The 12,322-nt window shown below is 51.6% G+C and overlaps 2 protein-coding genes across 2 annotated transcripts; both read left to right on the forward strand.

Moving 5' to 3' along the window:
* Window positions 1-1,326: 1,326 nt before the first annotated feature.
* On the forward strand, window positions 1,327-1,641 carry N7446_012689 (uncharacterized protein; the record flags this gene model as incomplete). The annotated part of the gene is made up of 1 exon (XM_058521431.1): window positions 1,327-1,641. One exon carries the CDS (start codon window positions 1,327-1,329, stop codon window positions 1,639-1,641), a length of 315 nt encoding a protein of 104 aa, XP_058366797.1.
* A 540-nt stretch (window positions 1,642-2,181) lies between these two features.
* On the forward strand, window positions 2,182-6,058 carry N7446_012690 (uncharacterized protein; the record flags this gene model as incomplete). Its single annotated transcript, XM_058521432.1, has 3 exons — window positions 2,182-3,391; window positions 3,445-5,382; window positions 5,484-6,058. The coding sequence occupies 3 exons, from the start codon at window positions 2,182-2,184 to the stop codon at window positions 6,056-6,058; spliced, it is 3,723 nt and encodes a 1,240-aa protein (XP_058366798.1).
* Window positions 6,059-12,322: the final 6,264 nt, after the last annotated feature.

Below are 12,322 nucleotides of genomic sequence, written 5' to 3' on the forward strand. Positions count from 1 at the left end.
GTACACAACCTCATGCATAACAAATTCTGGTAGCACGAACCCAACACCCCTCCCGCGTTGATCGTTTCGTCGAGAAGCTTGTTGAGTTTGCGAGAACCTTGATCAATGCGGGTAACTGTTAAGTTGAGTCTAATCTCCATCCAGTGGAGACTCTCTCTCGCCACTCCTAAGGTAGATTAATTCACAGATAGCCCAGGCCAGACCAAGCTGTGCAAGGGCTCACAAGTATGCAACGCGATTTTGCCCATCGTAACCGAGCTAGCCGTTTCGAAGCCCATTCGGTATCCGGTTTGAACCTACTAATAAAAGTTAAAGTTATACACTTAATACCAGGCTGGAGCAATAAGGAAAGGATGGGGCACGGTGGGGATATAGTTGCCAGATGGCAGTCAATACATGTGCGCGGTAGCGCGTATTGGCTTACCCCTGCTGCACTGATTTGGGGGCATATTTTGCCCCCTAAACCGCTGCGCTACAGACACACGGCGTATTCGATTAGCTCAAAATAATGGGCTTATTTACCCGATTTCTAAATTCATATATAAAGGCAGACTCCATAGGGCTCTGTATGTCTTCCTCCCTTTATTTTGGTTCAACCTTTTGTTACGTACGTGTTGGACTTAGAATATTTCGAGATGAAACTTACATATGTTCTTCCAATTGGGTTATTTTGCAACATAGTGCAATGCGGACCGGCTTCCCGTCGAATGCCAGATACGGTGGACACGGATTTTGTGTCTTCAAAATCCCTTCCTAGCAGAGCTCTACTAAATGGATCGATCCCAGAAGTCCAGAGCCATTCTGAGTAAGCACTCCATTGGAACATCCTGAAATATTAACTGATCATGCCCGGAACTTAGAAAACTGCACACCCTTCTGCCTCGGGCGAACCACAATTGGTTTCTTCCCAGATCTGGTCAAAGAGAATTTAAAATGGGCTCAGTTTTAATAATAGCAACGGTGACATCGGCGACCGAGATCATCTTTGATGTCCTGAACACCAGCGTGTTTCAGTACGGCATTTCGTTCCGAGAGCATTTCACGCAAATTGACGCAGGCTCCGTGGAGGTAGCGAGTAGCAGTATTGGGACCTTCGACCCTCATGGTTCGATCAAACCAGGAGATTGGATTCAACTGGGCTTCTTCAACAGAGGATAGTGAAATTGATGGAGATGGAGATATGCGACCGGGGTAGGGCTCCGAAAGGAATAAGAAACTTATATAGATTGTTGGACCCCATGTGACCCCCTGCAGTGTTCGCCTCACGTGAGGACGTGCCACCTCCGTCGCGTGTTCGCGTGGGCGTGTTGCGCTGCTCCATGGCCCATGGGTGATTCATGCCACTGCCGCCGTCTCGCATTGCTGGTGGGCGTAGAGCGGCGGTCTGTGGTCGTGCCTAGGGATCCCTCTCCTGCCCTGCGGCCCGACGAGCCGCATGTGCCGTTGGGCCTCACCCGCCAGCATTTCACCGTTTCTACAGAGAACATGCCGCGCCTGGCTTCAACGACCCTTTTGCTGCCCGTCCGGGAAGGTCCTCTACGCCTTCGACCCGCCATGCTTCTGACTGCGGATGGCGTCCGCATCAGGGGAGCGGGTGTTATGTTCTCGCTGCGCCCGTCCTTGGCAGCCCAGTCGATATAAAACTTGCTCTCGCTGTCGGGAGCTGCAACGATTCCGGCTGTCCACGTCCAAAATCCAAGCTCCCACCGCGGTGCCGTCTTCTCTTCCTGCTGCTCCTACTGTTCGTCCGTCGTTTACAGACGCCACCCTTTCTGAACAGCGTGTGCTCTGTTCGGGCTGTGCGCGACCTTGGCAATCTGCTCGGTATAGGGTCTGTGATGACTGCCGCCATAAAGCTCGAATGCGGCGGCGGCGGCATCGTCCGCTGCCTGTACGTGCTTCGGTTAACCCTGACGCGCAAGGGGAGCCCTGCTTCCTTATATCCGTCAACCGCCTATTATTCCAGTGCAACCTGTATGGTGGAAACTCCTTGCCCAGGCTGCAGTCCGGCCCTTCTCTCAGGACTGGTCAAGGGACTGCTCCTTCTGCGGTGTGCTCCTTCTTTCCACTGAGGCTGATGGCTGGTGCTGTCGGCGAGGCCGCAGACGCCTACCTCACCTACCACCATTCACGCCAGCTGTGCAGTCTCTCCTGGACCGGTATCAAGGCCGTGTGTCTGCCATGAGCCGTCGGCTCCATAACCTGTTTGTCTTCTCCGCCATCGGCACCACTGGCCAATTCGTTCGATTCCAAGGTCAGGCGAACGTGGTCCTAGAAGGCCGGATCTACCACCGTTTGCTGGATGTCGCGGATACGGGTCACAGCATGCACTGGCTTCTTTATGACGAGTCCGAACGAGGTCTACGGGCAAGGCATTATGACATCCCTAATGACATTCTACATGGGATACGCGATTTTCTCAGTCTGGTTAATCCCTATGTGCGGACCTTGCGGCACGCCGTCAGTCAGGTCCCGGACCAAACAGTCGCCCTCGCTGTTGAGCTCTCTATCCCGCCTGCGGATGGTGAGCTCGCTGCAGTTATCACTGCGGAAAATCTCCGCCGCGTAGCCCCGCGACAGGTCGTCTTTTACAGAAAAGGTGGCCTGCAGCCACGGTTCGTTCCGACCCTGTCTTGCCAGTACGAGCCGCTACAATATCCACTTCTCTTTCCACATGGCACGCGAGGTTGGGGCTTTCTCGACGAGTCCCGGAAAAACATACCTTGCACGCTGATCCAATGGTACCGCCACCTGTTCCTGGGCGAGCCACGCATGCGGATCTATGGCCGTTTGGCGTGTGAATATGCTGTGGACATGTTCTCGCGGACGGAGGAGGAGCGCCTGCACTATCTCAAACGGGGCCGACGCTTGCAAGCTGCTGCCATGGATGAGGCTCCAAATCCTGACATCCCCGATCTCTTCGAGAACAAAATCCCTGCCGGTTTCATGGGGTCCCGGGCCTGGGCTTCGGACCAGGTGGCTGACTCCCTCGCGATCGCGCGACAGCTGGCCAAGCCGTCACTGTTCCTCACCATGACGACCAACCCTAACTGGCCCGAGATTCAGTCCCAGTTGCTCGCAGGCCAACATTTCACAGACATCCCTGCGGTGGTGTGCCGTGCGTTCCACGGACGACTCTGTGGGCTGAAGGCCTTTATGAGGGAGAAATTTGGAGGCCTCCTGTACGAGATATGCGTTACAGAGTTCCAGAAACGGGGTCTACCACACGCGCATCTGGTCGTTAAGCTCCAACATGAATTACCTTTGAGCCAACTAGATGGCTTCATCTGCGCCGAGTTACCAGATCCGGACGAGGACCCTGCCCTACATGCAGCGATCGGCAGATTCCATATGCACTCACAGAACCACTTGGACCGGTCCACGTCACGCTGTAACCGAGACGGCCGCTGCATTTACGAGTACCCTCAACCTATCAACAACCAGACATGGATGATCTTGGTCGTGTCCATTACCGCCGACGCAAGCAGGAAGATCGATGGGTGACTCCTCCTGTACCCGCCCTAGTGCACCTGCTCGACTGCCATATCTATGCGGACGTGTGCTCTACAGCGACGATCTTCCTTTACCTGTTTAAGTACCTCTTCAAAGGACCCGATCGGGCGCGCTTTGGTATTCGGGCCCTCCACGATGCCCGGGCAGACAATGAGGACGACCAAATAGATGAGTTCAGAGACGATATGAACGCCCGTTACCTCTCTTCGTCCGAGGCTGTCTACCGCATCCTCAACTTCCATACTGTCTCCAAACGTCCTGGTGTCCGCTGCCTCTCTGTCCATCTGGAAGGCAAGAACTTAGGGAGGATGCACGATCGAAACCAACCGGGTTACTCCGAGATGAGCGACCTGTTGTGGTACTTCAAACGCCCATCCACAGAAACCTTCTCAGGCTTGAAGTATACCGAGTTCTTCAGCCTTTTCTACCTAGAGACGGTGCCCCTGGATGTTCCACTACACAGAGGTCAGACCCTCATTGCTACTGTCACCACCGAAAAGGGACCATGCCAAAAGGTGTTGCGCCGTCGAGTCAGCCAGCCTATTGTCACCCGACTTCAGACCGTCCCACTTCGTCTGAAGGAAACGTTTTACCTACGCGCACTGCTCCAGGTGCGGCCAGCGAACAGCTTCGAAGATGTCCGCACTATCCGGGGGCACTGCTATCCCACATACCAGGAGGCTGCCACTGAGTTAGGACTCTTCCAGGATAACCACGAGGCCGTGTACGCGATGAATGAAGCGATCACAGCCTACAGCCGCCCGTCCCAGCTCCGCTTTCTCTTTGCCCAGCTTCTGTCTAACCTTCCATTTCCAGCTGTGGAACTATGGTCCCGCTTCCACGGCGATCTCAATGCTGACTATAGACTACGTCACCCTACGGCCCACGCCACAGACCTTGCCTTGCAGGACCTGGCACGCTATCTCTCAGCACAGGGATCGTCCTTGGCACAGTGTGGCCTACCGGAGCCCGTTCAACGTTGTGCGGAGGTGGATTTGGAACTTGCCTTCTTCCAGACCCAACTGGTATCTATCCGCGGGAGGCATAAGGAGGCCTACGGTAGGATGAATTCGGATCAAAAAGGCATCTTCGATCATCTCCTAGACCAATCGGACATTGGCGGCTGCTACTTCATCGACGGCCGTGCGGGTCGCGGGAAGACATTTTTGATGAGCGCCATGTGTGATCGCGTTAGGGCAGACGAGCGCATCGTATGCGTGACTGGAACCACCGCCCTCAGTGTGATCCATTACGAGCGGGGTCGGCCGGCCCACTCGGCCTTTGGCATTCCTGTTCAGGAGTCTGACATGGGCTTGGTGTCTAAGGTCAGCCCCCAGTCAGGTCGTGCAGAGCTCCTACGCCAGGCCTCGCTCCTGATCTGGGAGGAGCTGCCGATGGCGAAGAAGGCGGTCGTGGAGTGTGCAGACCAGCTCCTTCAAGATATCATGAGGAATGACCTGCCATTTGGAGGAAAACTCTTCATTGGACTAGGCGACTTTCGTCAGGTGGCACCAGTCGTCCGCAGAAGTTCTGGGCCTACAGCAACTGTCAACAGCTCTATCCGCACCTCCACGCTCTGGAACCACTTTAAGGTCCTGCGGCTGACTACCCCGGTCCGACAGGCCGGGGATCTGGTATACGCAAGATGGGTGGACCAGGTAGGAGATGGTGTACACCCCTATGAGACAAGTGTGCCACTGCATCACTTGCAGCATCTTGACGACCTTGACGCTGCGGTAGACTTCCTCTTCCCACAAGATTCCGTCTCTACCTCCGCCGCTGCTGTCCAGCACGCATTCCTTAGCCCGTTTAACGCGCGCGTTGATCTGTTTAATAAGCTCATCTTAGAACGGTTACCGGGGCGTGCAGGTATTCCGATTTTTGCTAATGACTATTCCCTGTAACATGATTCTAATCGCTTGACGCAACTCACCCTTCATGCTCCTCTGGCTAACCTTCCACTGCGCCAGAGACCTATTACAGTCATGATACGATTAAAGAACTAGACGATTCCACCTTCAATCTCCCCACGGGTGCAGAGGCGGATCTTCTCTCGGTATTGAACGAGCCCGGAACCCCCCCGCATGAGCTCTCACTCAAAATTGGCGCCGTTGCTAGCGTGATGCGGAATCTCTCCATCGAGAAAAACTTGGTCAAAAACGTGAGGGTCCAGGTGGTTAATCTGCTACCAAATGTCGTGCAGGTACGGTTGCTGCAACGAGCATGCACGCCTGGCACTGAGTCGCCGACGTTCTACCTGCCACGGATCACATTCGAGTTTCGGCCTCACCGCGCGAATTGGACGGTGCAACGGCGGCAATTTCCCCTGCGTCTAGCTTATGCCACCACCTTCAACAGCTGCCAGGGACTCACCCTGGACCGGGTTGTGCTAGATCTCACCCTGCCCGTCTTCGCCCATGGCCAACTTTACACTAGCTTATCCCGCGTCCGCTCTGCCGTAGACATCCGTATTCTCCGAGACCCAAATGACATAGAGCAAGACACCATTAATGTCGTTTATCACGAATTGCTACTGCCTCTGTGACAGCAGATAATGGGGCGAAATTCGACCTTTATGCAGCCACCATGGCGACGTTCGAGATTCACATATATAGAACCTACGTTGAGAGCTTTTATTTAGTCCCATAACATCGATATTTCAAGAATGAAACTCCCTACCATCCTACTCGCCGCGCCCCGTAGCAGCGGCCGAAGGCCGCTGCCAACGCGACTCGTAAAGGGAGTAGTTTTATTGGGGTTGCCTCACAATGCCCATAGCCTCACGTGATATCTACACCAACATTACTGAGGGCCTCTTCCTCCTTTACAACTGCCCCACAAGAGTCAGTTGCTTGCCTCTGCGGGTAGCTCGTCATCTCTCACGCAGTCAAGCCTTGGTTTTGTCCCTCCCGCCTTCCCTCTGTATATAGAATCCACTACAATACAGACATATTACCTCCCTACAAGGGAGCGCGAACGGGCCCTATCTGACACTACAGTCTACGACCGCAGCGACAGGTGACCCGTTATGGCCAAACTACACTCTTCTTGCTCCTCTTGACTGCGTGAGGTCATCAATAAATGTCAACTAGCACATGGAAAGCTTGAATAAGATAATGCAATCCTGGACATCCTTCCCGTATGAAAGAAGGCCCCGCATCTTCGTTTATTCTCCACGTTCCTGGGATCATATCTGACCCCACGTGAGGTCACGTTTACGTAAATGAGGTCAGCGTCTGCTGGATGGATAGTCAAAAAGAGAGAAACAAGCACGTCAATTCAAGCTCAGTGACAAGTCCATAGACCAAAGCTTATGATGTAAAGTCCACGGAATTTTAGTCAACTATAGAAGATGCTAACGTCCAAAGAGAAAGCAAGGCGACGAAGAAGCCGCCTACGGTCCATGCCGTATCCCAACCGAAAATGAAGTGAGCAGCTATGACCACCAATAAGGATGTGGCTGCTAAAAGCAAAAAGACCAGGCGCCTATCTAGTGTCCAACCCTCCTTGATGAAGATACCTCTGAATTGGAGTTCTATCAGGCTCGGACGGTGTGAAATGTACCAAGTGTTGAAACAACTCAATATCTCCCTGTGACAGATGGATCAGGGTATATTCCAACTCGTATTTCTTGATTTACTTGCTTACCGGTGGCTGTATACCAGGTGCTCGTTCTTGAGAAAGTCATTCGATGCGGCAAGGCTCGGGCTGGAGAAGACATGTCTCATGGTAGCAGGTGTTGACAATAATGAAAGCTTCCGTCTAGCATCATGTTGTATCTTAGCTGGGCAAGCGCCGGCCTCATCAAGGCCCGGAAAGCACTCATAACACATGCAAGTATAGTCTTCCGTGTCATAACACTCTGCTGTATCTGTGTAACAATCGTAAACACAGCCAAATGTGGCATCACAATTGTCTATAATATTTTCCAGTCTTCTCTTCTCCGAAGATATGTCAGTCTCGGAAAATGCTCCAACATATTCGCATTCCTCCGCTCTTCTCATGGTATCCTTTAGTCCCAGTATCGAGAGCTATTGTATAAATGAGTGAAGTTCTTTGGAAGAATTATATCGTCAATCTTATCTCGACACTGTCAACTTGTGCGACTCTCAATCCAGGTATGAATTTTCTCCAATTCCCTTTGCGATCGTACCATGCTTTTTGGATCTCGCTCCATGTAGTTACTTCATCTTCCGGACTGGAGACACGCACAGGCAAGATTGTGCAACAGGACGGCTTGCCCCAGCACATTAAAACCACAGCAGATCCATTTTCTGGAAAAATGTATCTAAGCTTTTCTTTCAGGTCTTCTATTCGGTGCTTGTGTTCATTCGTCCGGATATCAAAGGTAGAGGAAGTTGTTGTATTGAGGCTTTTCTTGTCCTTTTTGCCTTCTCCCTGGTCCCATTCACCCCGTTTGTCGACTATACTGTTCTCGTTATGATTTTCAGATGTATGGAGGGATTGAATACGGGGCTGGCCATCTTGTGCACCATTCGCATTCGATCGGTATCTGGCTGGGTTTGCATATGGGAGCAACAACGTATCGACGAGGGGCGGTGATTTGGGATTGTTAAGAAAATATCGTGTTGGAGAAAGAAGATAAAAAGGCCCAGTCATCCAATTCGGCGCATATCTTGAGCGTTGTGAATGTTCGAGATCATTGGACAGGATATGTTGATCCACCTCGATTTGCGATTCGTCATCCACGGGGCCCCGTACTAGTATTCGAGCTGGAGGAAGAGGGCGAGGCTGGGACATGGTTTCTAAGAAGGAAGCTTGAGATTTCGTACACGAGTAGCGTAGCACTAATAGTTACCTTTTATGTTGGTGTTGTAATTTTTTTCGGCGGTATATGCTCTACGGTTCATGCCACCGACTCCAAAACCCAGCATTTATATATGTCCGTTCGGTTGAGGCTCTACAACCTGCCGCTCAACTGGCGCCTTGCTATATCCAGAGGGCCAATTAGCTCATGCCACGAGACTCCCGCATATGTTCCGCATCATGTCCGTGCGCAATCAATGAAGGGCAGGGGTTTACGCGTAGCACATTATCAAACACTTTCAAGTAGCCGCCCTAACCGTGCTAGCACTGCGTTTCAGAGGTGCCGGAGGCTTTACCTATTCAACCGTCATAGAGACCCAGATAACTATCGGTTTCCAGGAAGCTGACTAAACATATGCTGCATCCACACCATAACACCACAAAGCATGGCAAAAACTCACCCCTTCGTCGGCCTGGAAAGGGCGATTATTGGCACGGATTCTAGGCATCTTATTTTTGGTAGCTGAATATTACTTTTACCAATCCTCCCGGGGGTGCCTTAAGGCGCCCTGAAACTGCTAGTCCCTCAACTTGGAGCTCTTCCCTATCTGTATTTCAAGAAATTCCCGTCTGATAGCGAATTTGCCGCTAAAAAAGTGGGCCCCGCAGTAGCATCGATTCCTCTCCTCAGCTGCTAATCTGTCTTTTCAATTGAGAGAATTTATTTCGGGGTCCTCGCAATGGAATTTTCAGCAGGCCCGGGTGATGCGACATGGCCAGAACGACACATGCTAGCTTGACTATTCTATATCTGCATTCCATATGTCGCGTATGTACACCAAAGCCACAAACGAGAGAACACGTAGCAAGATTGCGCCCTGCAGTTGCATGCATGAACAGCATCATTGTTCCTTCCCCTCATTATGAGGCTCAGTTTGTTGGCTCAGAAATTGATGTTCACAGAACGAACGCCTTCACTGGGTAATCACGAATATCTACACCCTACCTTGTCTGACACAAATCTGAGGCCAATCAGTTTTTCAGACATCCCAGACCCCCTTAAACAATTTTGTCAAAGCTAATCTTTATTATGACTCCATCGATGCGTCATCCTTGAATTCAGGAAAACCTGACGCTCCGCCTATGGTCAATAGTGGCAGCCTAGAAGTGTTAATCAAATATATCGGTGTACTGGCGTTAAGCTCTGAACCTCAATTTGCATCTGCCGTGCTTGGCGAGATCACTCAATCCTAGGTTTAGTTCAATCATGAAACATAAGCTATGAGATTCAGACCATATTCTCGGCCGTCCATGAGGTAGAATTCGTCGTTCCCGCCAATAGCTAGTGTATACAGATTGGCTTACGATAGCTCAACCCTGAACGTTTATCCACGTAATCCTTGTGATCCGTCTGAAGATAGCATGAATTTTTTAAGCTGTCTGCTGGTGTTCATAGACTGGCGATTTGAGTTAAGGCATCTTATTCCTCTTCGGAGCCCTAAATTGTTGGCAGGGAAGAACGTAAATGTGGTGGGGTTCGACGAGAGTACACTCATTAAGGGCAAGGCTGATGCAGGAGAGTATATGCTAGAACGTTCTGCAGAGCAGATATCTAGAACAGAGCCCCCAGTACGATCTCACAGTCCTCGCCAATACAGCGATTGAGAAACAGCCATTATCTTCTGTGGGGCGTATTCCTGAGTCATGCGATACAACATGCTCCGCTGCTGATATAGCACGGTTGAAGTCCGATCCGGGTTCAACTTAAGCCACCTGAAACCAGACCTGCCAAAGACATCTCTTCACGATTGCCGCTCCAGACCGGGTGATATTCGCACAGGGGTGCTCTAATCCACGTGCGGTCCTAGCAGGCATCCACTGAAATTCCTCCCCGAGCAAATATGGCACAAGGCCTTACTAGGAGTAGAAAATTAAGTATAGGCTGTACGGGAGAGCCCAAGAGGTACTGCAACCCAATGGCTCTGGTGGTGCTGTTACAGACATCAAACCCACCTTCACGGTGAATTGCTCGAACGGAGGTATGCCAGATATCGTCCTGGGCGCAATGACAAAAACATCATCGATGATCAAAGCACAGTGAGCTCAGAGATGTAGAGAAATCGATGATTTGCTGGCAAGACCTGCTTGCGCCGCCAATTTCGATATGTTAGACGACAGTCTCGATGGATGAAAGATACTGGGTAGCTTAACTGACCTCCAGCTGCTGTGGCATTCAAAGTGTATGGGCTTTGCACATAGTGAACGGGCTTGGATAGAAAAATAGAGGCTTAGGAATGAAATCAACCAAACTTCTGCTTAACAGGGAAAAGACAAACAATCCTGATAGCATGCAGCTCCGTGCATGTCCGACTTGTTCCCGCTCGCTTGCACATGTCGACGATCTCAGCAACGCTGAGAGGAAGAGGGATCAAGGGGCTGTATCAGACGTAGTTCTTGGGTCATGGGTCCTCCGCGGTCCTGTCCATCGATTCGAAGCTGACATGGCTATTGTTAGTTGATTTGGCTAGAAATGACGGGATTTTTGCCTCACCTTCTCCATGCAAGCAGTCTCGACTAACAACCTCGCCAGTACGAAAATATGGCTCTAGCTAGACAAAGCATTGGCTGCGTTGGCTTCTCCCGGTTTCTTAGGGGTTTTAGGCTCAAAAGACGCTAGACGCCATCCAAGAACAACGATGGCCACCCACTGGACGCCGGGGATCCAAGCCGCAAGTAGGCTATCCCATGTAGGTGTTCAAATGCCGAGAGACAGACACTGCTATGCGCTCTGTGGGGTCTTGCATCAGGTAACCATACCAACGCGTGATCTGATGAACCAAATCGACTAGAACGTCGAGGGAGAGACTCATCGATGCCACCGGTAGTCATGAGGAAGAAACAGAGCATGCGATGGTGTTGGTGCAGGGTTGAGCAGACAAGACAGTTGATCGCTTCGAATTCGAGTGTGGGAATATGAGGGAGCCTCCTGTTGTGAGACCCGAGTCAGCAATTGTTGATCCAGTTGGACGAGGTGTCGTGCTTTACGTTCTTCATGAAGAATTCCCCGAGTGTACGGTTGAGACAGATGGTCAATTAGGATCGTCATCATACCAGCTTACCAACTAGATCACTGCCAATTCTGTTCTGCAATGCAGTCACCAACACGCCATGTTGTATCCATGTTCGTCGCACTCTCCGGCTGTCGCTTCGAGAAGCCGCGCTGGATGCACGGGCAAGTTCACAAGACGGCAATGCGCGTGACGAACCCGCCCATGACAAGAAATTGTACAGTCGTAAAGGGAGACCGCTTCCCATAGGCGGCGAGAGGCTGAGGCACTCAAGTCGTGTGAAAAGGCGGTGAGAAGGGGGAAGACGCGATGGCGCGTCGGCTCCTTGGTCTTATCTGAGTCGGCGGAATAGGTAACTCGCCACGAGACCTTGCGCGGTTGGCGATGGGCTGCTCCTGCAACGACATGAAGATGTCAGTAGTGTTCGTGTCTGGGGCACAGACTTGGCACAAATCATCGGACCCGGCGCATCAAGAGCCGCGATATCCACTCACCTTACCATAGAGAACAAGGTTCTCGAGCTTATGCGTCCTGTTGTTGGCCCGCGCCTTTGATTTGCAGTATTTCACATAGGACATGCTGCATGGTTTGATGTGGCAGGGCTAGAAATGGTGTGTAAGCCATGACCTTGCCCGGAGCACTGACGGCGCCGCTGGTTCGGACTCACATTAGGGCACTGTCAACGGTTTCCTGTCCATCATTAGCTTGTCGATCGGCGAGACAATGCAGGACTCACATGTTCTGAAAGAAGACACGGGAAAGGGCTCCGTGGCTTTGCGCGTCGTGCATTGGATGGAATGCAAGGATTTGGTTGTTTCATATCGTCTTTGAAGTCAGTCCAGTCTCGGAAAGGGTCGCGCTGAAATCTACATACCTGAATAGAAATCCCCTTTTTGCATCGATATATTCAGGGGCGGGACAGTAGTCCGCTGCTATGATGGACAGATATTCGCATACTTTGACCAGCTAACCCA

Source organism: Penicillium canescens (genome assembly GCF_028828765.1).
Source record: "Penicillium canescens strain IBT 15451 chromosome Unknown utg000010l_segment0_segment0, whole genome shotgun sequence".
NCBI lineage: Eukaryota > Fungi > Ascomycota > Eurotiomycetes > Eurotiales > Aspergillaceae > Penicillium > Penicillium canescens.